Below are 23691 nucleotides of genomic sequence, written 5' to 3' on the forward strand. Positions count from 1 at the left end.
ATGATTCCTCCCTTCTATACTCCAATCTCACCCCGCCTCTAACCTCCAGGAGAATCCTGACAGGTCACTTTGCCTTGGCTGGGAGAAGAGACTAGAGTTTAGAAATCGGTCTTTCGCTATTTTATAGTACCCTCCCTCCTGGAATGGGAGCTCAGCGCCAAAGTGATAACAATGTGGTCAAGTTCATTCGTCATATCCAGTATAAGTTTGATGTTTTATCTATTATGATGAACAGCGTAATCACGTCAAACTCTCATGATTCACGTTATTTTCCAACCTTTGATCATCTATAGTGCGGGTTTTGTTTGCTGCAAGAACATCACTCAGAAAACGTTACTGAGACTAAAGGTGCTCACTAACTGACTTTCCCATTCGTTCTTAGCTCCTATCCCCTGCTCCTATCGAGGGTGTCTTACTTTCACCTCGAACACCTATTATGTACGACCCTGCTGTTCTCTTGAACGTGCCGGTACCGCATACAACTGTTATCAGAGCAAGGCATGGGGTTCTAAGCTCCGGCCCCTTCCAACATGAGTCAGCTAGACATCGTCAGCTTCGAGACTTACAACGTATATACTTCTTCAGGTCCATATGATTATTGCTAGATATACGGTCTCAATACCAACCGTATATTGTGGGTCGAAATAAGTTGTTTCTTACCCACTTGTCAAGTCATCCTTCGCAGCAAACAAGCTGGCAAGAAGCCACTCGGGCTGCTTCAACCGGAAACCTGTCACCTATCGATGCTTGGGTGGCAGACTGCATGCTTCCCTCAAGAAAAAGACGTAAAAATTCGGTTCTTACTTCGTGGGAAGTGAATAAAAAAAGACGAGAGAAAGACTGGCAAGCCTTCCTTCATCGCTTGCTCATTTGTATTCGTGGATATGTACGTTTCAACGGCAGTAGCCATATCATAGGATGCATTGCACTATAGTCACACAAAATATCAAGCATCTCAATCTACTTGATTACTCAGGTCATGAATGAGATGCACAGCAACGTTATTGCTCCATCGTCTTGGCGTGTATGTGGTCCAAGCTAGTAGAACCATGACCTAGATAGGAAATTCGATACTAAACCAACTGCTTGCAGCATGTCAAGAGGGACGCCGTCACCATGAGTACCTACACGTCAAGAGAGAACTTGTCTTATATGACACCGCCATTGCTACGTGAGACTGAGACTGGGCTAAGCTGACAAGTCAGCCAGCCACAGCCATGGTTACCTTACGCAGACACATATCCAGAGCTGAGCCATGAACAGCGCGCCGTATTCACGAGCCAGTGGAAGCCATGGGTGCAAGCCCTGTCGCGTCTGATGCGAAACTTGCATGGACAAGCTTACGGTTGGCGGCCGACAAAGTTAAGATGGAGAGAGGCCGGCACTCTAGCGATCACGAGGTTTCCTCGCCACTCCATTGGGTTCTGCTTCTAGGTGTCGTCTGCTGTCTCCCCCGCTCAGAGTTCCGATGAAGCTGCCTTTCGCAACAAAAGATGTGTGGGGCAGAATTGGAAGCATTCCACAACCAAGAGATCTGCCAAATGCCACGGCAGTCTCGATGTGGGTGTGCGGAGTAGTGGTTGTAGGTTTGCAGGTTTTTGCTTGAACTAAGCTTTGGGCCACTTGAGACTAATAGGACAAAAGCAGCGTGTGAAGACGCTCCCGATGCTGAGATATAGGATTCCTCTGGGTCTTTAATCAGTCTAATATTGTGGAAAGTCAGGTCTCGCTGACGAGGCTTAGACGGACCCGAAAAGAATTATTTGCGACGAAAAGCTCCGCCAAAAAGCGGCAACCCGTTCGGAGATGTAGCGTCATGCATCCTTCGGGAGTGACATGCAGCCGAACGGGACCCGCTCGACGATACGATTTTTGACGGAGATAATATGATGGAGATTCTCAGCAACTCCAGAATGCAGCTATGCTTTTTTCTCTCCTTCTGCACCGAGCAGATTGAGGTCCAAGCCTTGAGGGTCGTTGAAGAAGAAGAATGGAACCAGTGAGATTGCGGATGGCAGTGAATGGGGCGAAGGAGAAGATTTTGGCGTGAATGCATGAAGCGGAGGCAGGGAAGGGCGGGATGACCGCAGGGATGGGAGGTTTGGAAAGGTGATTGGCTGCGATGAAAAGGACCCCTGTTCCTGAGACGGTAGGGGACGGGCTTGTAAGGCGGCTGTTGGGCCTGTGTAGTCGAGGCGGTCAGTCGAGGTCAGATGAGCCCATGGCCGGAGGGGTTTGCGGCCATAGGGCAAGCGGTATTACAAGGAGGCTGATGGCAAGTTCAAAGTGCGCAGGCCGTCGCGGAGTGGAAGAGTGTGTGTTTGCGAAGGACAGCCGAAGAAGCGCGCCGTTGGCTCGGGTTTCTCCTGTGTCAGGTCCGGCAGGTCTTGGTCGAGGCCTGAATCTGACCTTTGGTGGCCTCAATCCCTGCAGGATGTGGTGATGCAGCGAGGGGTTTTTGTGAGAGGGGAGGTGATGAAGCCTGTGCACCTCAGGAAGCAGATGAGCAACCTTTTGTCAGTCGGTCTAGTGTAGAGCATGGGAGGCACCCGTGATGTCCGGGTTCGCCATTTCGGTCCGTCCTGTTGCGGTTTCCCGGGTTGAGCGACGAGTTGGCTCGATGCGGATGTCATAGGCCAAGGATTGTCGCTCCAGCGTGTGATGGAAAATGACTCGGGTTGCCCCTGTCCGACAGCTGCTGGTTTTTGACAGGCCCAGAGAGGCAGAGGGGCCGATTTGCCTTGTTTTAACAGCTCAAATCCAAAGTCCGCCATCTCTACCGGTAGTGTAGGTAGAGAAAGCGACAGTATGAAACTTGAGAGACGCAAGACCGGTTGCGAGAAAACGAGGCGCCCACCATCCCAACGGCGGAATCGAGGTTGACGATCGCGTGTTCCAGGCCCTGCACGACCAATAGACTCTTGAAAAGTGTAGAACGAATCAGTGACCATTGTTGTGTTGTAGTAGTCGCGTACGGAGTAGTGTACTAGGTATTGCAATGTACTAGTAGTCTGCTCCGGCATGTTCAGTCCGAAGAAGGAAATATACCTTTGCTTACCCGTGGTTGGATGGAGGTACCTCGAGCGAAGCGGCGGGAGGAAAGATACCTTAGGGGTCCAAGTACCGGGCACAGCAGTGACAGACCTGAGAGAATGGAAGTGCGGGGCTATTTTATCTCAAGGCTCAAAGTCCGCGATTTGGCCCGACATATTGACATTTAGGATTTGGGACGGGGGCCTTGCAAGACTGCCCGTGAACCTCCAGAATCCAACGTCTGAGGGTATCCCTAATGTGATCTCAAGAAAGTCAATCATAGGAAGCTGCCAGCTATACAAGGTACGTGCGTGCAGACAGTTCCTTCGCTGAGCTACCATTTCGGGCCATGTACGTGAGAATAAGGCAAGGTGCATTGCGGTAGGCACGGTGAGAAGGCGCTACGGACCATGAGGCGTAGCATATGAAGCAGGCACCAAAATCTTAGCACGGTCCAGTAATATCAAGAGATGGGAACTCTCGACTCGAGATACCTACCTAAAGGTACCATGGAAGGTGCTGGTCATTTATCAGATAGGTTGTTTTTCTTGAAGGATGGGAAGGGGATGATGATAGGTGGTGCCTCCTGTTTTATTTTTGTCAGCCAAGGCATTCCCCGTTCACCACAGTCCAGTCCTCTAGTCCCAATCCCAGCTCTCCAGTGCCAGTCTTAGTTTTTGTTTCCGTTTTTTTTCTCCTTCCCTCCTTTGACACTCCAACCGCAGTCGCCGCAGTCGCCGCTGCACACACCTCACACACCTTACCTAGCAGACGTACCCGGGGAAAGGGCACCATCTCAGTCACTATTTATTATTTACCTCAAGGTTGGGGTACTCTGTCAGTACTTCGTCTTCGTACCTTCTTTTGAAGGAGCCCGCGCCTGAATCCCCGTCCCACGTCCACGTCCCACTCGAAAGGCCCCACGATCAAATATCCACACCCTGCACCTGGATTCCCCATTACACCTCACCAACGCTCACGCAACACACCCTCGCCTCGCCTGCCTCGCCCTCCCACCCTACCCGCCTCTCGCCGCTGAGTTCCGACTTCTTCCCGTTCACACTCTCCCATATTCACGACTTCTTCCCTTTTTCGACTGCCCTTCGTTGGAAAAGAAATTTGGCCTCAACATCCTTCACGCCAATACGACAACAACAACAATAACCTACGTTCAAGCGCAGACCGCTTCACCGTTCGAAGTCCCTTCTTCAGACGACACAGCGACAGCCCGGCCCCTAGCTCCTTCCCGAACCCCCCTCTTTCTCTGGCCGTGACGTACGATTCAAGAAACCGGTCGACGGCAAATTTTACGACTTCCCCTCCATCGGCCTTGACGAAGACGCCTCGACTTCTTCCACGGCCGCATATCAGTTCCCACCTTTCACAGGCAATTTGTGAGCGGACCAACAGCACAGTACAGAGGCGGCGTTACCAACGCTTGTCTTATCTGTTGCGAGCTGCTACGAATATACCACCCGATTGCACACCTATTGCGCCAAACTCAGCTGCAAATTCCACTCTTCTCAGCCGATCCCGAAAATGAAGGGCCGTCCCATTGACCAGCTCGTTTATGAGCACATGTTTCCCAAGCCTCGCGCGAGCGACCCTCAAAATTTCCATGCTCTCTTGCAGCGCAGCCTGATTTTGGAGGTTCGTCAAGAGGTTCACTCCTTCTACGGCCATCTCGATACTCAAGAAGCCAAGTACCCGGGCTTGGATTACTGCAACCCCATCCACCGTATTCGTCTGAGTCGTTGGACCTGGCACCGCCGCTTGTTCCGAGCGTTTGATAACCTCCATCTGACCCCTAACGAGATTGCGGGTTTGACCAAATGGGAGGGCACAAGATGGGCTAAGGAGCGCTACGAGAAGGAACAAGGCATCTCCATTAGAGATACTGCCGGCGATGGATTCCCTGACTGGATCGAGCCGGAAGATCGTCCAGCGGCCCCGGTTCGAAACCCTCGATCAAGGTCTGTGGATACAGATGATGCCACCGACCCTGGAGACGAGGACATGGACGGTGAAGAGAGTGACGAGGAACTCGAGAGCGTCGGTGTTGCTCTGAACCAGCGATTGAGAGAGAGGGCAGCACGACGAGAGGCTGGAGACATGTCTACGGTCTTGGACGAGGAATGGGAGCAGTGGCTAAAGAACGTTATTGAAAGTGGCGAGCTGCCATATCTCTCCAACGACGACATCTCACCATCGAGAGCTGATCCGGCAGCGGTTGCAGTTGTGCCGCAAGCACTCTTCCCCCCTCGCATGCTGAGCGCTGCTCGCGCTGGTCAGTGGCAAGACATACCCGACTTCCTCCACGACATTATTCGCCGTACGCTTGAGAACCAGAACTCGAGCAGTGGCGAGGAAACTGCAGCACCTCCTCGCTTGCCCTCTATTTCAAGTCGCAATGCGGCACGGGAACGCAGAGGCACTGACGAACATCACATTGGCGGAATCTCAAACTGGAGACGTACATATTCGGATTTGCGGCTCCCTGTCGGCGACAGCGCAGCTAGCCCGAATTTGCAGAGGACGGCACAGGCACCCGGGGCCTAGGAAGTTTCGGCGCCTGACGTTCCCTCTCGTGGGCATGAAACATTCGTTGACCAAATGAATGTGATAAGCGGGGAAGAGCTATCTCGAACTGTGCATGAGATTATGTTGCCCACCAGACGTCAACCAACAATAGATCGACCGATCATAAACCCGCTGACCGGCGAGTTTGATGTCGACGCTTACCATGCTTTATGGGCCAGCCCTTACCCTTCAACTTTCGTATACTCCGACCCAAGCACTTGGAGCCACATATGGAACTGGGCCCCGTTGTCGACCGGAGAAGACCCGAGACTTCCGTGATCACGGCAGCGGGTATACCGCTGGATTTCTTCGAACGCCTCGACCCGCATCTCCAGTCGAAGAGGCGATTTCTTTAGTCTGATTCAAAATTTTCAATACTAGAGTTCCTTGAGTTTTTGGGCAAAGGGAGGATCGCCCCAACAAGGCGACTACCCACTACACATCACTCGGTTATTCCCCCATACGGCGTTGGAAGGATTGCTCTTATGCTTCTGTGGGATTGCAAGGGATTGGATGAGCGAGCACAAGAAATTATGAGGAAACGAGAACTCTCTGCATTTTGAGGCCCGCTTCCAGGGAGGCCGTTTGTATCTAACTAAGAGACCTTAGTTATAAAAGTGCTAATTTTGGTGACAACCCTGCTCGATTACCTCCCTACGTGTACAACATGCCATGTCAGTAAAAGTCTCATGCTCGTGGAGATGATTCAGATGCGATTGAGGGATGCGGCTTTTTGGTAAAACATTTCAATTCAGTCGTTGGCTTGACATAGCAGCCTCGCGGCCTTTCCCGAACGCCACGACCCGACCTGACTAGAAGCACACTGCTGGTAATCTTCCGGAAAGCTCTATCTGATAGTCCCTTATCGAGTAGAGAAAAGTACAGTCGCCACCCAACGCCAACTCCTTGAAGCTTCAAACCCGCCCCAATCCGATATTTTTCTTTTCGCTGCACTTACTTCGTGACCAACCAAGCCCTACGACACACGACGCACCCTATGCGACCGCCGCCTCAACCCCCCCGAAGGATTTTCGGTAACCTTTGGGGTTTCTTGCTGCGGCGTCACATGCCTTGGATCGCCCTTCCCGGGTCTCATCGAGCCCTTCTACGGCTCGAGGTGAGACCACTCGGGTATGGCCTTGATCTGCTGCCACATGTACTTCTCCAGCTTGTTGGCGCTCTTCGCATACGGCGTAGACTCGTTATTGTACTTGCGACAGTTGTCGAAGACGAGCTTGGCATCCCTGATAAAGTCCTCCGGCGTTGCGTACTGATCTGCTTCGAGTTTGGTCTCCATCGTACTAAGATCCATGGGTTCCTTGATAACTTCGTAGTAATCGGCGACGTCGTCCTTGTTGACGGGCACGAGGAAGGGCCAGGCAGACTGGTGGTTCTGCAGGTCGTTGAGGAGGTGGAGAAGCTGGTTGTAGTTGGGACCGTGGCGGGGCTGGCGGGCGAGCTCGTCCATATCGGGCGACCAGCCTGATGCGCGGATGGCGCTGATGGTGAGCGGGTCGATTGGCTTGGCGCCAGACTTCCATTCTTTTGGCGGAGCGTGGACGATGTGCGATTTCGAATAGGCGCGGATTTTGGCCTGGACGCACTCCTTTTGCTTCAAGAGCATGCGGCCCATTTCGAGATATCGGATGCGGGGCAGCATTGAACACTGCATGATCGTACCGCCCTCATAATCCTTGATGTAACCCATCCATACGCTCTTATCCAGCGTGATCTCTTTGGTGAAACCTTGCTTTTTGAAGTATCCGATGGCATAGTTGTCAGCATACGTGAGGAAGTGCATCACGTCGCTGGTCGCCTTGACATAGTCCTTCAAGTGGGACATGAGATGCGCGCCGTATCCCTTAACCTGCTGATCAGAACTAATGGCGCAGAAGACGATTTCGGCGAACTGGCGACCTTTGAAGGGGCGGTAGGTGATGCCGCCGACGACCTCGAGGGGCTTCTTGACGATCGCGATGGACAAGTGGGTCCGGTCGTAGACGAGTCGCGCGATGTAGTCTTTCGGCATCTTGGGGAGCTGCTTTTGGAAGATGCATTTGAGGCCGGTGAGGATGATGAGGGATTCGCGCTCGTTGTCGTTGTTGACTACCCGGAACTCGATCTCGCCGGTGCGCTCTTCGATGACGGCGGGCTGTCGCAAATCATGGTCAGCTTCGGCGGGTCTAGGTGGACGACGCGCATGGAGAGCGCGTAGCGGGCATCAACTGTGCGATGGTCGCGACGCAGTTTGAGGAGTAGAGCTCACCTTTTCGGGGAAGGGGATGGGCTTCATTGCCGGCTTCTTTTCTGGTTCGGCCGACTCATTGTGCTTGACCCGTTTATTCGCGATCGGGGAGGACGGCTCCTCCTCAGCCTTGCGCTTCGTGGCTGTGACGCGATATTAGCGCGTGCCTAAGGTCATATGTTGAATCAGCGACCATGCGACTTACTCTCTTCCTTCATTTTGACCTCGATCGCGAGCCTTCGCAGGCCTATTTCGATGAACCTTGTCGATGGATGATGTCGAGGTGGTTCCTGGATGGTTGATGACATGCCGCGCTAGGCTCTGCCGTTTCTCCGTTGCCGGATGGCGCCGAGTGGGTCGATGCACAAGGGGAAAGTGGGATTGAGCTAAGCCCTTTCTGGTTCAGGCCACAATTCACGGTGGGACCCTTTGGAGCTCAGAACACGTTTGGGGGAAGCTACAACCCGCGCTTCATGATCTCCCATTGACAGCACTCTCCGGATACATCTGGACATTCACGACTCTGTGCAAGCCTTGTTCAACGGTCCGGACCACCTTCTGCGACATCGACGCAAACGACTTAGACACGAAAGAACAATCAATTGTCTTCTCCCCGATCAGCAGATGGACTCCTCGTTGCTTGAGGTCTGGCAAGCTGCTGCTAGCACGCCGTTCCAACCCGCCGTCGCCAAGGATTCCCAATTCTTCATTGCGTTCCTTCTTCTCCTCATTGGTGTTGGTATCACTGGTTTCTTCGCTCTGAGTAAGCTTTGTTCGAGCACCTTCGTTCGAAACTCATCGCCTAATATCGCAATGCAGACCGTTCCTTCATCAACATCACAGCGCTTGGCGTGCCTGCCTCAGCTGCAATTGCGTAAGCCAGACGGCCTTCATTTCCCAGTCGAGGTCCTGTACTAATATCGTACTTAGATTCGGCACGGTATACATGTTCTGCGCGGTCGGAGTCTACGTCTAAGATACCCCAAGAAGCTTTTCGAGTCGGCGGCGACCTTGTACTTTAGAAAACAACCAAGAACTTCCATTTCACCAATCTCTCCATATCGGGTGACTTTCAAATACACAGCTCTGCAGCGCCAGTAGAAGTCATGTCGGCTGCTCTTCCCCAACCCAGTGCGGTACCGCAGCCGCTGTTCCGCGCTGTGGCCAGCTCGGCGAGACCGCTCTACCAGTTGCTGAGGACCATCAGCTTCTCCAACAAGGTCCATGTTCAACTCCAGGAAGATGGCATCAGGTTTGCTGCCGATCTGTCTAGGGTTATGCAAGGCAAGTTTGGCGACCGGTATTTGTAGTGGACAGGATGACTGACAATCGTCTAGGTACTGCCTTCCTCGACAAGAAACTATTTACGTCCTACTCTCTGAATCTTGCGGAGGACGAGCCATTGCCCAACTTTCAAATCACACTCCCAGCACTTCTCGAGACGCTTCAGATTTTCGGCGCCGTGGACATTGCGACGCGCACGCAAAAGGCCGAGCAGGACCCGTACCGCAGTAATCTCCGCAATTACCGACCAGATGCGTTTAGTAACCAGACTCTGGGAATTGGCGGGACTTGTAGCCTGGTATATACCGAAGAGGGCGGCCAATTCAACATTATCATCGAGGAGAGCGGGGTCAAGACTACCGCTAGCCTCACAACCTATCTGCCGGAAATCCCAGAGGAGATACCCTTTGACCGGGAAAACCTGTCTTTCAAAATCATTATGCAGGCACGCTACCTTCTTGACGCCTTGGCCGAGCTTGCACCCACCGGCCCCAGCCGCCTAACCATATCAGCCTCGAAGAATCAACCCTACCTTTCCCTTTCCGGTGCTGGCGACCTGGGGTCGTCCAGCGTGGACTTCGCCAAAGGCCGCGAGCTACTGGAGACCTTTTCGATCCAGGATCGATGGACCCAGACCTACAAATTCGATCTGATCAAGTCTTCGAGCGAGGCGATGCGGATTGCTAGCAAAATTAGCTTCCGCGGGGATGCCCAAGGCGTTCTGAGTTTGCAATTCATGGTCGAGGTGGAGGGCGGCGGGGTCAGCTTCTTGGACTTTCGATTTGTGCCATTCATCACGCACGAGGACGACGAGGACGAAGAGGGACAGGATGAGGATGAGTAATTCAAGGCAACGGGGTCCCCCAATGCCCTAGCGCATAGATGAATGATAATGGAATTTTCCCAGGGTTACCGGTATCGCAACGGGTTCGAGTTTTTCGTTGCTATCTCTGGCTTTTCGCATACCTTCCGCTTGCGTCAACTTTGACAATAGGCCGTGCTGCATTCCCGAAGCTAGGGCGAACAATGTGTAGCGCTAGCCTTTCCTTGAAGAATTTGGCTCCCAGTCCGCATATACGCCATGTGCGCCTCCCTTGAGAATGACAGCCCGGCTGTTGACCCACGGTCTTCACGCCGGTCTGCTGCCAACAGCATCGATCGCGGGAGCCTTGTGGCTTTTGCCTTTGGTAGAGGCCTGTCCTGCGGGATGTGATGGCTCTTGAGAGAACATGACGCGCTTGGTGTGAACGTCCATTCCTCTCGCAGCATTCCAGCCATCGGCCAAGCCACCGTGGAGCCGGACAGCGAGAACTGGCAAGCCTGTTCCCAGCAGGCCGGGGCTTACACAATGGGCCGGCCGAGGCAGAAATGTAGCCGTGAGGAATTTGTTCGGAAACAGCAAGGGCGTTGACGGGGCGTTGCGACGGACTTGTTGATGTCTCAGTCGGGCTGAGGTATGCGCAGAGGCTGCGCGGACTGCGCGGGGGCATGCGTGGGCATGTTGGCTGGAATCTTTGTCGTTCCTGATCCCATCATGGGCATTGTCAGTCAGCGTGCGTGTGTGTGTTGACAGTGGCCACATTTTTTGCCCATGTCGCCCTCCCCGCTCTCTCTCTTCCCACCCGGTAGATATATCTCTCGTCCGCTTGCGGAAGCATCCTGCTCCGCTTCTGCCTTTTGCGGACGTACCATCGTGAACCGGTCCTGAACTAAATATCCTATCCTTCGACTTGTGGTGGTTGTAGCTCCATCTTATTTTTCCCTACAGCACTTTTCTCAACTTTCCTTTGAACGCCTCTCGAAAATCCCACCATCCTTTCGGCTTCGATCTATCCCGTCCATCTGACAATTCGATCCTCCCGCGTGGCTGCTCTTTTGTTCGCCATCACCAATCTCAGACTCATCTCTTTGCTCTCGTGTCTTTAAAACATCGTGGTCCAACCCGCCCATCCATCCCGCTTTCCGTTCTCAGCAGCACAACGCTCTCAACGCCTTTTCCAACAATCACAAAACTCAAACAATAGTCCTTGTTGACTACATTCTCCCAGACTCCCTTCAATGAACACCCCTGGATCCTTCGGAATCGTCGATTACTCATTCCCAATGTGGTCCAAGAAGCACGTCGGCTCCTGGCTCGATGCCTTCAAGCCCGGTCGCCGCTCCTCCACCTCTTCTTCCTCTACTGCCTCTTCGTCGGCCCCGTCTTCGCCTCGGTCTGCCACCTTCTCCCTGTCCTCGCGCTTGGGCTCCAACAGCCGGAGCGGCTCCTTGGCCTCTTTGACGTCGATGGGCACCATGGAGGAGCAAGAGTCACTCATGGGTGACCAGCCGAAGCAGGCCGCTTACGTGCCCCGCCACGCGGCCAAGTCGTTCATGAAGACGACTACCTCCAAGGAGATCCGCAAGCAAAGCGAGATTATGTGAAGAATCACCGATCTCGGATGACCGATCATGCAAACAACAAAAATTACAAAAATACAACATTCGATACCCGGAAAGTTACCATTCTTGGACTCGGCCTCCTCCAGGAGGCCCCATGTCGTCAGACTACGACGTTCCAAAGAGTCCATCAAGATGGTAGACTATACCAGCTCACTACCATATTCTTCCCTTGAGTCAAATAACATTATTTACCCGATCATTCCTATTTCGAATGATTATCGACGCACTCGTATGCAGTCATTATCAACGGCGCTTGCTCGCCTTTTGCCACTTGGCAAGGATAGAAAGTTTGGGCGGTTGGAAGACGTCCAGGAATAGGCCACGAATTGAGCCTATATTCTTTTTTGTAGAAGGAATCATCATCTACTAGATAAAAAAGGCCAACACAAGGGCCGTAGAGTCGGGATGAGGTTAGAAGGATGAGATGCTAGCGACGCGACATCGCGCAACTAATAGCAAGATTTGGACTCGGCAGCCCGAGCCAATCAGATTAATACCCAACACCTTTCACATCAAAACCTCCCAACGTGACTCTCTTTTCCCGTGCTGACACACCGCCCGTATATGCTCGTAACTCAACTGAAGAGCCAGATTTGGCAGCGGCTCGCGAATCCGACGCTGACCGGCCGAAAGAGACGAGGGTCTAGTTGCAATCGTACCTTAAATTGGCATTTGGCAAGGCAGGCAGGCCCTCTCTCTGCCGCCACTGACGGACCTCATCGTGCCTTTGCGCACGTCGATCTGTAATACTGTACGTCCGTATGCAGTCTCCACCCTTAAGAATCATTATATTACTTCCATTGCGGACCTTTTCTCGGCAGGATCGGATCTAGGAGGTAAACCCAAAGACTAGAGAGTGTCCTGAGCTGCTGAGGAGAATCGAATGATGCCAAGTTGGGGCTTTGTGCGTGTTTACGTCCGTACGGGCTCCACGGGCCACACGCACTGAACAGCAGGAGCACCATGGGAAATCCATGGAAAATACGGACGGGACGGCAGACGATAGATATGGGGTTTATCAGCCAGGGTGGAGGACATGGGGCCAGAAATCACCGAGGCCGACAGCTTTTCTACATGAAATAGAAAAAGACTCGAAAGGAAAAAGCAAGCCTGCCTCAGGGAAGCTGGAGAGAACGAACCACGATGTCTCAGCTCCCATTGTAAGTGTAATGCGAACCGCCAACCTCGAGGGGCATTCAATATAACGCGGGCGGGCGGATGGCAGGGGGTTTAGAAGGACAGGGGTTTTTTTTTTTGGTAGCAGGAGGGCAGAAGCTGCCGGCTCAAGGTGCCATTCGTGAGGTCGGAAATAGAACGGCTAGCCTTCTAAGGCTGTCTTGTCTTGGCCTTGGCCTGGTAGAGCTTAGGTGTATTACTCGCTTCCTGACTCTCAACGGTCTTTAGGCAAGGTCAACCAAGGCCTGTTTTCCCAGAAAAGAAGTCAAAAATGAAGAATCGAGCAGAGTTGTTGGAGGGTTGAAGTTGTGCGGCAATCGCGCCTGGGGCGAAACAGCAGAGATCAAGTGAGGCAAGGTTTGTTCAGTGGTCTTGAAAAGTGCAGAAGAAAAGAGCAAACGTTTTCTTTGTTTGAATGCGGTGGTGCTGGTTGGCAGACGAGAGTGGAAATGGGCAGTTGGCTCGCCTGATTCTTCTCAGAACAGCCAGGTTTTCCAACGACAGCTTGAAGGATCCAAGACCAACGGCAGCCCTCCGCAGCCGCCGCGGCCCCCAGACTGAATGGCTAGTTCAGGGCACAAATATGAGATCTTGCAAGGGCCAGGAAGGTTAATGGTGTCTCTGGTGTTTGTGTTGCGCGTGGGTGTTGGCCGGCATGTCAGGGACCAGAAAAAGAGAAAGAGAGAGAGAGCAGGGCGCCCTGGCAAGTTCAACTCAGTTTAGATGTCAGCTGGCGGGCAACTGTGGGGGCAATCTACCTTATGAGCGGCCGCTAAGAGCCCATGCCCAACTTATTCGCAACGCAACTGAACCTTGGTTAGGTGGTTGGCAACCGCACAACTTAGCCACCACAAATCAGCTGGACTGGCTACTGGACGGTAACGAACACGAACCCTTTGCTTCTTCATCACCGCCTTGGCCGACGAGCCAGCCAACCAACATCGGCATGCCATGTACGATGGACGTCACCGGTTGATATTCTGCTTGCCCGTTTACGGCCGCCGGGAGAGAGGATGGCGAAAGACTAAGAGAAGCAGTCTTCAGCCCCCCCCCCCCCCCTTCGTCAGCTTGGCCACGCCCGCTTGGCCTGTCTGACTAACAAACGGTGGATGAGAAGACTCTGCAGACTCGGGGACATCCACAAAGCCCATTTCAGCCTGTGATGGGTGAAGATTCTCTTCCTGTCCTCGAACGCATGCTGTTTCCTGAAACAACCCACCCCTCAATACTCATCCATTCCCACATCGCGTCAGCGGGAATACGCAGGAGAACGTGGCCTGGAGGCCAACGTCTCCATCTTCCAAGTTCCGCGTCGTATCCCCCGGCAGTATCGATTCGCGTCCTACCCCTCGTTCGGTACTAGAGGCTCTGCATCTTCTCGGCGTGCGTCCGGTGGACGCGGATAATGCCGAATGATTGACACTGGCGAGCCTGGGGATTGCCTTGCCCCGTCAGTTCCCTACCTGGAATCTGGATTGTTCGGGTTCAGGGCCCCTCGATGAGGGACTGATTTCCTGCAGCTTGTCCTAGAGGGCTGCGCTGCCCACACCAACCTGGAAGATACGGGAATAGTCACTCGTTGGAAGCAGCGAGTCGCTGCTGTCTCAACTGCGGCCAAGCAAGTGCTTACCGGTCGCCGGTCGGTGAGAGTGAGGTGAGACTCGGCACTTGAGGGCATCCATCTGGAAGATCGTCATCGGTCAGCGGTTCGCTGGCAACCACCGACTTTTCATTCTCGAGATTGCGGCATGGCCGGTCAATCCTAGCTACCCCAGGCGAGCAGGGCACGGCCCGGTTCCATGGCTTTCCTGGGAGCGAGCTGTTACCGTTTCGACATTTTCCGCTGGCAATATGTTGTGCTCTCTGGGCACCAGCCGTCGTTTTCCTTGTCAGGACGTTGAACAGCTTGCTATTTCTCCTGCTTTCGTTACTTTCGAGCTTTCGCAAAACCCTCGGTCGTGGCTGGCAAGTAGGTGCCAGGGTTACGGGCCGGATTACATCCAACTGGTTGCTCCTCTCTGCACGTCGCCGCCCGCGTCGTCGTACGGCGAGGACTTCTATCGAGTTGCATCTCGCTCTAGAATGCAGCTGACCGATGGTTTGTCGTTTAGTACGACGACCAGCGCCAATAGTAAGATGGAGCGAATCCTGCTGAATCCCGCGCTCTGTGCCGGCCACGATGTTCCATATTGTCTCGATGGCTTCGCTGTCAATCACTTCATAAGGCTGACTGCACGATGCTCGATGGGACTGGAGAGGGAAACATGGAAGACGAGATTGAAGAGGGCGACAAGGTGTTCCAAACATAACAGCAAAGCAATATGGATTCATTTGTTCGCAACAATCACATATCTCACGCTGGAAAGGCCGGCGATGAACAGATGCGATGCCACCCTCCTTCTGGGGCCGCCTACCACCCCAAGATCCCTCCGGAGAAGTCTCCCGCCCCCCCTCGAGAAGAATTGTACTTTTGAAAGTCACAAAAGCCAGTAATAGCAACCCACAGACATAACCAATGGCTGAATACCAAAATAACGGGAGCCGGGCAGCGAGCAACCCCCGGCCGGACTGACAAGACACGACTCTGCAGCCTCCGCTCTCACGCAGTTTGCCTGCACGACCAGACAGGGGCCAGGTTGGCTTTTTGCACCGCCGCAACATGCATACACAGCACCGCACCGCACCACACACACACACGACCACTTCCATTACCACCCTCCACCTGTCATTGTCCATGGGTAAGTAGATCTGCCCATCCCAAGCTGATAGTCTCCCTGACTAACACCCCCAATCCGACCATGATAGGTACTGTATTGGGTACGGGCACAATCATCAGCTGGTCCAAGATGGCCCCGACTCGCTTGCTTTTGTTTGTCCTACGCGCAGATCCAGAACAACATACATACAAGCCAGTCCTCGGTCTCTGCCCATGTCTCCAGATGGCATCTATTATTCCTTCCCCCTTTGTCCTTGGGCTCATTCCCCCGGTCATGGATCTCCTTCCCAGTCACGTCACTCGTTAAGGACTGCAAGATATTCCCTCCCCTCCCCTTTCGTATTATCATATATGGCATGTACTAGACGTGGTGAACCCATACTGTTCTTGAACTGCTGCATGAATTCCCTTTGTACGCCCAAGTATTCGACAGGATGTCTCGGTCGAGCTTTAGCATACGGAGGCTTATCTCACCTCGCCGGTCTCAGATGATAGATGAGCGCCGTCATTCCGGAGACTCTGTTGGAAGCGAGGATATTTCACTGTTCAAGTCTCGAAGGAAACAACAAAAATCAAAGTCTTGGGCGCCAGTCAGGCGTCCATCCAACCCCAAGCCCAGAAGACCATCGAGGGAGGAGACGCTCGTACGAAGAACACAAAGCATCAAGAGGATACCGACAGAGGGGCCATCTTGCCCACAGGGATCACCACATTCGTCGTCGAGTTCTTTGTGCAGTTGCGAGTGTTATACAGACACATCCTCGACCAACACCAGCTATGGCACTCTTTGTTCCCCTCGACTCCAAGAGAGGCCCTCTCGATCAACGGCCCCGAAACGTCTCGCCGAACGTCGACACCTCTGCATCTCCCCTCTATCACCACCTCCAAGCAGAAAGCCCAGACCACTGTCGACAGAAGCGGTCATCAAGGCTCAAGAGGCTGGCGACATAGATCTATCAGAACATCCCGCGCTCAGAGAGACCATGACCCCTCCACCTACCCCAGAAGACGACGACTTGGACCGCTGGTCCCTCAATGTCCAGCAACTCATCAGAGAAACCGATGAAGCCTTCAAGGCCGTAGGAACAGCAATCGAAGAAGCGAAGACGGCCGTTTCAACTTTCCCGTCACATATCGAGACGGGCTCCGGGTCGACATCACCAACCCCTCCTAACACGGCGAAGCCTGACTCACCAAGCCTTCCACTGCTGGGTCTACAGTCTCGAAACAGCACCCCAGCGCTGCCTCCTCCATCGCTGAGCACCTCGGTATCATCTGCCTCGAAGCCGAGGAGACAAAAGTCAAAAAAATCAAAACGGGTCAAGATGAGATCGAAGAAGTCTGCCCGGTGGCAGCTGGGAGAAGATGTAGCCGACATCCTCACCGGACAATTCTTTCGTAAAGTAGAAGTTGATGAACTTCTTACACCGGATCGTCTTCATGCACTACGAGTGGAGAGGGAGTCTCAAGGACAGCCACGCCGATCGAGCGATACTCTGAGGACTGTAAGCACCGATGGAAGCGAGACGCCCGTTGAGCCCTTTCACCTACAAGACCTCCTTTCCCGCATTGGAGCAGCTGGGGCAAAGACCTCCATCACGCCTTCTGAGGCTATGACTCCACCCGACCTTCTCGACCCAAGTGTACTACGAGACTTGTCTTTCAAAGAAAAGTCGCCGCGGAGGAAGAAGCCTGTGTCCAAGGATGAATACGAAGCTGAGGATCTGATGCAGGCTGCTCCTCCTCCACCAGCAAAGAACCCGGCGAGATTTCTTCCTAGGCCGCAGGCGCCGCTGTTACCGACGATTCCCGAAGTAGTCGTCACCACGCCCGACGCGGGAGGCCAATCAGCAAAACACAGCAACAGGCATGCACGAACATTCGCACCCGTTGACGAAGACGACTTTGTATTTTTCCCATCAACATCATTCACATTCAATCATTCAGCCTTCAAACACGGCAACATACGTTTTCCCAAGTCAGAAGTCGTCAAGGGGCTGAAAATCGACCCCGATGATACGCTCGACTGGACGGCCTTCCAGATGGCTATCCTCGGCGGCGCGGGCGACCTCTTCTCAGACCCCGCAGATTTTTTGCAGAGAACAGAGGCCGAAGAGATTGCCGACCTTACAGCGTGGTTCGACGGCTTCGGCTTCGATAGCCACGGTCGCCTGCTCACCAGCGACGCCGATGAGCCGACGAGGCGGCTGCAACAAAGGTCCCGCGCGTCCACCGTGGACTGCTCGCCAAAGTCCTTGGGCAGAGTCTCGCGGGACAGCGACCTGCCCATTCCTGTGAAGGCTGAGCACCCTACTGGGTTCTGGAACGAGGGCAACGTCAACGTGTCCAAGTTCCTGACGCAAGGGTGCAACATTCGGCGGTGGACGATGGAGGGCCAGCAACAGCACCCCAAGCGGCAGAACCGGGAGAGCATCGGAAGCCTGCCGCCTAGTCCGATGATGGACCTGGTCATGATGAGAGGTTCTGATGGGGAGCCCGAGGTTGTGCCTATGGGATACAATTTGGGACACGACCTCGGGGATTTCTTGCGATGGGAGGCGGAGAATGTCTATGCTACGGGCATTTACTGAGCGACATCTGCCGGCACGGAATCAGGATTAGAGTAAAATTGAATACCTAGGTATCTAAAGTAGTATTGTAATGTTACAACCAACTTACCTTGTCTGGCGTTGTGAATCCCTCTCTCATCCTCTGTCGGTATCCCATGGAAACTGACGTCTCCTTTGCCGAAGAAGATCACCAAAGTGAACTTCTGTCAAACAGGCACCAACAATTCAACATCGCAACGTCGCAACGAGATGCATATTTCGAATCCCCTAGGGCTGACTTGCATACAGTCACAGTACCGCCCTCCTCCCACCTGCACAGGGGCCTAGGCGTCATCCAACGCCGCCGAGCCCCCCCGCCTGAGCCGGAACAGTGGACCCAGCTCACTGCAGCCAACGACGGCCCCTATGAAAAAGGCACCCACGCATCCCCCCACCACCACCACGGATCGCCCCGGCTTGAGCCTTGACCCACCCGAACCATTCATGGATGTTTTTTTTAACGCGTGCCGTCGCCTGTCCCGCCAGGGTCGTGCTGAACTTTAACAAAAGAGGAAACCCAAAATCTCAACGACTCGACCTGCATATCAGCTCCACGACATTTTCTCAGCTACATAGAGAGAAACTAACGCACCACCCCCCACGAACCGACTCACCGAGTTTACGTACTTCCGTACCTTGCATACCATCGCATCACATCCCGTTGCAGATTTCCGCCCCCGTCGTCGTCTTCAGCTGCACCCCCGTGCCGCGAACTCACTTGGCACTTTGACGGACTCGTCCGACGACGCTCACTCATCACTTCTCACACACACCACGACTCTAGGCTACCTTATCAATCATCGCCTCTGGACGAACTCTCATTCCTCCCGAATACAACGCTCCCGAATTCTCAGCTCCGGGACGTCAGTCTACTACCCTTCATCCCGCAGAAAGGATCGAGCCAGGCACCCCCTCTTCTCTTCCTGCCCGGCTACAGCTCCATCATCCACCGGCCTCACATCACTCATCACATCACATCACATGCACACGGCACCCTAAACCACCTCCCGCCCCCACAATCCCGCGCCCACTTCATATGGGTGCCTGTCACTCACTCACTCACTCGCGCATTCCTTCACCCACTGAATCGCCTCTTTGAAACCCCCCGCCTCATCGCACATCTCCGGTCAAAAAAAAGGCCGCGCAGAAGAGAAGCAGTAAAAAACAACACCAGCCCCATCTCACACACACACACACAAGTCATGCTCCGCCGCCCCGCAACAACCCTCGCCATAACGGCAGAGGACATCGCCTCCTACGAAGACCGCCGCGCCCGCGAGGCCATCGTCCGAGAAAGGCAGGTCCTCGTCCAGGCCCAGCAGCAGCAACAACACCAAGCCGCCCTCGCCGCCCAACAGCAGCAGCTCCAGCAGCAGCGGATCCTCCAGCAGCAACAGGCACAGCACCAGCAGCATCCCTTCTCGTCACCCGTACCGCAGCAGCAGCAATCTTCGCCGCAGCATCCCCAGCAGAGGTACACGCAAGCTCAGATCCACCAGATACAGCAGATGCAACGCCTCCAGCAACAACAGCAGCAGCAGCAGCAGCAGCAACAACAGAGTCTAGACGACGATAGCATGCTCACGGCGGACGTCGACGTCGACGACAGCTTGGAGTACGACGAGGTGCAGCAGCGGGAGCTGCTCAGGAGGCAGCAGGAGATGATGAGGGCGCAGAGGGGCCAGAGCGGGCGCGGCGGCGGCGGGGTGCAGACTACGCCCACGCCGGGGGACGGGGGCCGTGGGGGACGGACGAGGGAGGAGAGGATCGGTGTTGGGCGGCGTGGGAGGTGAGTGAGTGTTGCTCGAGAGTTGTGGTAAAGATATCGTTGGGAGAGGCTGGTGATGTATCGGTTCACTGTTGTTGGATGACAGAATGTTTGGCGTTTTGGGAATGCTAATTTTCCCCACGGATACGCCTTGTATGTGGCTGGTCATGTCGGTTTACCTTGTCTCCTTTTTGAAGCTAGATTGAGGTAGGACCTGGAACGTCACGCGTGGGATACGTCTTGGGCATAGTATGTCATCTGTAAATTTCTGAGGGATCTCAGTCTCCTGGACAGGCAACAAAAGTTTGCCCTTACACCAAACTCATGCTAATCGTCGTGAAGTCGTGCTCAGTCATCTAAGCCTCTCTCTTTCCTACCCTACTTAACCCGCCCAAACCCAATAAAATAAGAAGAAATACGACGAGACCAAATCCTACGCTACGCTCCCCGCTTACATTGAACGAAATTGGAATCAATGAGGCATGAAACGAGCGCTTGATGATGTAAAGGAAACCCGTATGGACCCGAAAGACGTAAAAAAAACAACAAAAAACATCTGTCTTTAGAAAATCAACACCGCGCGGGAAGCGGAGCCTCCAGAGGCCGCCTCTCGGATGATGTACACCGCACCAACTGCAACTTTGGCCGTAACAATCATAGCAACGTGAGGGAAATCCTGTACAGTTCTCAAAATTCAAGGAATGTAAGAGTCGCTGACGCTGGCACTGTAAAAATATGTGATTCGAATGAAGGATGTGGAAAGTTGAAATAATCGCTGGTCTCGTCTCGCTGTAGGAAGAAATGACCGTTTCATCTCGTCTGTACGTGTTGTGTGATATCAAAAGGGCATGCTTAGCAAGGCGCCCGCCCCAGAAGATGAATGGACGCCAGTTCTGCGGTCTCGCTCGATTTCTCGGGATGGAGAAGAGATGTCGTGCATCTGGCATGCTCATTAGAAAATTGCAGGGCTCCCGGGGTAGCTTTCACTACTTACATTGTAGAAAACATTGGCCTGCCTGATTCCGGCGACCTCTGCCAAATATTTGAGACGACCCCTCAGGAAGCGTCTCTGTCTGGGAGTCGCAAAGTCGCTGCTGCAAGCCGTGACCATGGGCCACAAGACCATCAGTCCAGCAGCACCCTTCAAAGGGTCGTCTGGCTTGGTGTTGCCGCAGGGGAACTGAGCTACGACCACGCCGTAGCCATTCCATTTGCAGAAGAAAGGAGTTGAAGCGATGGTATCCTCAATACGCAGAATGGCCGAGCGTTTCAGCTCTTCATACTCCTCTCCCATCCGGTAGTCATCGGGGGACACAAGCCAGGCCATGCACCGCAGGATTGTTGTGGTGAGCATCAGATGGCAGCACCATGTGGCCACATGCAAGATTGCGAGAGGCAAGTTGAAGAACCCGTAAACAGGCCCTGGGAACGTTGGGGTCGTATCGAGCTCGTCGTCGGATCGCTCCAGTATCCACTCCACCGTATCGACTTTCCACTGCGGGCTGGGATCATTGTTGAGTTTGCGGAATTTAGCCTCCAACGCTTGTGCACGCTTAAGGGCATCGAGCACCTTCTGGATTGTCTCTGGCTTGCGATCCCCCGCTCCGAGAACCCGATCAACATCTTGTCGAATTTGACTGCTCTGGATATCCATGCTAGCGATGGCGTGCTGCATACGACCACGGCATTCATGATGCAGAAGCCATGTGAATTCGGATACTTCGGGAGAGTTTGGAAGACAGTGAATGGAGAGGCACTGGTTCCGGGTGATTGCGAACATCTCTTCGCCTTCCGGTGTCTCGAGACCCTTTTGACCCCTTAGTTTAACGATGATTGCCGCACCCTTCATGTGGTTGGTGTACTCGGCGATGGAGTCTCGAGAAGACGTCAAAATCTTCCGCTTGTTAGCGTGAAGTCATGTAAAATGTTCACACTAACAGACTCACCTCGTAGAAAGCCAGCATAAGCACGGCCCCAAGAGTCTGGTCATTCAACACCTCTCCTGGGTCCATTATAGCTTTGTTGACGGCCCGGACTGCCCTTAGATAGTGACCCTGAGCATGGAACAGAGCGGCACTGGCATTTACCGTACGGCGGCTGGCCAGCGCAGCCAGAGAGACAGCTTTGTAAGCTTGGGAAAGACATTTGGAGACGTTCGTTCCGCTCAGGAATCGAGGGAGAAACCGGTAGTATCCTCGAGCCGTGGGAGTAAACGGGACAATGATGAATTCCGAGAGGAAGTAGCAAGAGGCCTGCTCATCCAGCGAATTGAACATGGACGCCGGAATGTCTTCGTCTTCTTCGGTCGAATCGTCGTCCTTGCAATAAGGAAAAGCGCCGGGATTCGAGTAATCGAACGTTTTGTATTTCGGACCAGCAACCGTCTTCAAGCACTGCTTGTTGCAAACGGGCGCGATATCCTTGCCTTCTTCGTCAGAACTCTCTTCACCTCTAGACTTCTTGAATCTCTTGATAGTCGCCTGCGTTTCGTCGCGAATGTTGGCCTCGAACGGATCTCGGTAACCTGGACATTGCCGCCGCGACTTCTTGCATCTCATGCAGAATGGCTTCCCCTCATCACATTTGATCCTCCTGGCTCTGCACAACTTGCAGCCGCCGGAGGGCTTTCCCGTATTCACCATATTCGTATTGGGCAGTGTTGGTACTGCAAAGGAAATCTGTAGAACAGTGTGCAGGAGGCTGCTCCGAAGGCGAGCTGTGAGGGGTCAAGCTCTTTTTCACGAGATTTCGGAACAAAAGCATAAAGTCCCGAGGCCAATCGTCGAGTCACAACAAGAGAAGACAACAGAGACAGGTAGCGGAATGGAGGGGTAGAAGCTCCTATGTCATAGCGATGAACCACATATCCTTCATTGGAATACGGACCTCTAAGGCTGAGCTAACATGCTGTATGCCTGCTCGGAGAAAGAACAGCGGAGGGGCTGGATCACCGATGGGACGCTCTACGAAACTCTGTGGTAGCAACTTGACGCGTTGGCAAATAGCAAGAGCTCAAAATGCTCAATCAGTACCGCGCCGTTGGTGGAGGGCGATCTCGGTGGTCTTAGCATTGGACAGCTTGTAGCCTATGCTGTCTGGTCTTTCGGAAGGTTTGTTTCATGCACCGCTAAGCCCTGACGATTCGTCGATGTTGGTGATCAAGGGTGGTCCCATCCGCTCGTGCGCACATTGTTTGAGACGGCAAATGAAATGTACCGTGAGAGGTGGTCAACGGCTGGGGTCCTTGTGTCGATCATGTAGGGAAGAACCCGGCTCTTCGGCAAGCCGGTCGATGGATGGCACCTCAGACAGGTGTCAGCGACTGTGTGTGCGTATGTGCTCTGCATCGTGGTAGTGGCCTTGTAGGGCACTTTCACCGACTGCCGTGCAAAAGGTTCGCGTGACGGACCACTAGAAAGCCGTTGAGAGTACTGTCAATCTAAACAATCAAACGCAAATGGTTCATACCAAGAATTCGGCGAAGTCTGATCGCGATGACGCGCCGCCGTTGGTACTGGTTATCACTGATTCTGATGCAAGGGTTCTTGCTCTGGCATCGTACACTCGGCTCCGACTCCGGCTCCAGAATGGAAGCAAGCCAATTAACGACAGATAGGCTGTCAGCATTGGATATGGCGAATCTTCGAATTCCGCGGGGCTGAGCACGTCAACCTGCAAGCGGTTCTACACTCTGCGGGCCGCTGGCGGGCTAATTAGTCCCTCGATATCACGAAGCAGGTTCCTACGGTCGACAGGGTTTCATTGCTGCTGACGAGTCGAATGGCAGACGTAGATCAGTGTTTGCTGAATCTTCAGTTCCGACGGCCTGGTTGTCGGG

At 53.6% G+C, this 23691-nt stretch overlaps 10 protein-coding genes across 10 annotated transcripts; 5 read left to right on the forward strand and 5 right to left on the reverse strand.

Annotated features, from left to right (window-relative positions):
- Positions 1–2199: 2199 nt before the first annotated feature.
- Positions 2200–2951, reverse strand: CABS01_13927 (uncharacterized protein; the record flags this gene model as incomplete). Its single annotated transcript, XM_060547268.1, has 2 exons — positions 2200–2431; positions 2491–2951. 2 exons carry the CDS (start codon positions 2949–2951, stop codon positions 2200–2202), a joined length of 693 nt encoding a protein of 230 aa, XP_060394381.1.
- Positions 2952–4572: 1621 nt separating this feature from the next.
- CABS01_13928 (uncharacterized protein) lies at positions 4573–5592 on the forward strand (the record flags this gene model as incomplete). Its single annotated transcript, XM_060547269.1, has 1 exon — positions 4573–5592. The coding sequence occupies one exon, from the start codon at positions 4573–4575 to the stop codon at positions 5590–5592; it is 1020 nt and encodes a 339-aa protein (XP_060394382.1).
- Positions 5593–6718: 1126 nt separating this feature from the next.
- CABS01_13929 (uncharacterized protein) lies at positions 6719–8076 on the reverse strand (the record flags this gene model as incomplete). The annotated part of the gene is made up of 3 exons (XM_060547270.1): positions 6719–7765; positions 7880–8001; positions 8064–8076. The coding sequence occupies 3 exons, from the start codon at positions 8074–8076 to the stop codon at positions 6719–6721; spliced, it is 1182 nt and encodes a 393-aa protein (XP_060394383.1).
- A 406-nt stretch (positions 8077–8482) lies between these two features.
- On the forward strand, positions 8483–9986 carry CABS01_13930 (repair protein Rad1/Rec1/Rad17; the record flags this gene model as incomplete). The annotated part of the gene is made up of 4 exons (XM_060547271.1): positions 8483–8621; positions 8678–8732; positions 8943–9110; positions 9176–9986. The coding sequence occupies 4 exons, from the start codon at positions 8483–8485 to the stop codon at positions 9984–9986; spliced, it is 1173 nt and encodes a 390-aa protein (XP_060394384.1).
- A 100-nt stretch (positions 9987–10086) lies between these two features.
- On the reverse strand, positions 10087–10632 carry CABS01_13931 (uncharacterized protein; the record flags this gene model as incomplete). The annotated part of the gene is made up of 1 exon (XM_060547272.1): positions 10087–10632. The coding sequence occupies one exon, from the start codon at positions 10630–10632 to the stop codon at positions 10087–10089; it is 546 nt and encodes a 181-aa protein (XP_060394385.1).
- Positions 10633–11200: 568 nt separating this feature from the next.
- On the forward strand, positions 11201–11566 carry CABS01_13932 (uncharacterized protein; the record flags this gene model as incomplete). Its single annotated transcript, XM_060547273.1, has 1 exon — positions 11201–11566. The coding sequence occupies one exon, from the start codon at positions 11201–11203 to the stop codon at positions 11564–11566; it is 366 nt and encodes a 121-aa protein (XP_060394386.1).
- A 2820-nt stretch (positions 11567–14386) lies between these two features.
- CABS01_13933 (uncharacterized protein) lies at positions 14387–15496 on the reverse strand (the record flags this gene model as incomplete). The annotated part of the gene is made up of 1 exon (XM_060547274.1): positions 14387–15496. The coding sequence occupies one exon, from the start codon at positions 15494–15496 to the stop codon at positions 14387–14389; it is 1110 nt and encodes a 369-aa protein (XP_060394387.1).
- Positions 15497–16459: 963 nt separating this feature from the next.
- On the forward strand, positions 16460–18067 carry CABS01_13934 (uncharacterized protein; the record flags this gene model as incomplete). The annotated part of the gene is made up of 1 exon (XM_060547275.1): positions 16460–18067. The coding sequence occupies one exon, from the start codon at positions 16460–16462 to the stop codon at positions 18065–18067; it is 1608 nt and encodes a 535-aa protein (XP_060394388.1).
- A 1220-nt stretch (positions 18068–19287) lies between these two features.
- CABS01_13935 (uncharacterized protein) lies at positions 19288–19878 on the forward strand (the record flags this gene model as incomplete). Its single annotated transcript, XM_060547276.1, has 1 exon — positions 19288–19878. The coding sequence occupies one exon, from the start codon at positions 19288–19290 to the stop codon at positions 19876–19878; it is 591 nt and encodes a 196-aa protein (XP_060394389.1).
- An 813-nt stretch (positions 19879–20691) lies between these two features.
- Positions 20692–22495, reverse strand: CABS01_13936 (uncharacterized protein; the record flags this gene model as incomplete). The annotated part of the gene is made up of 3 exons (XM_060547277.1): positions 20692–20793; positions 20848–21747; positions 21800–22495. 3 exons carry the CDS (start codon positions 22493–22495, stop codon positions 20692–20694), a joined length of 1698 nt encoding a protein of 565 aa, XP_060394390.1.
- Positions 22496–23691: the final 1196 nt, after the last annotated feature.

This window comes from Colletotrichum abscissum (assembly GCF_030869225.1).
Source record: "Colletotrichum abscissum strain IMI 504890 chromosome Unknown Scaffold_49.1, whole genome shotgun sequence".
Classification (NCBI taxonomy): Eukaryota; Fungi; Ascomycota; class Sordariomycetes; order Glomerellales; family Glomerellaceae; genus Colletotrichum; species Colletotrichum abscissum.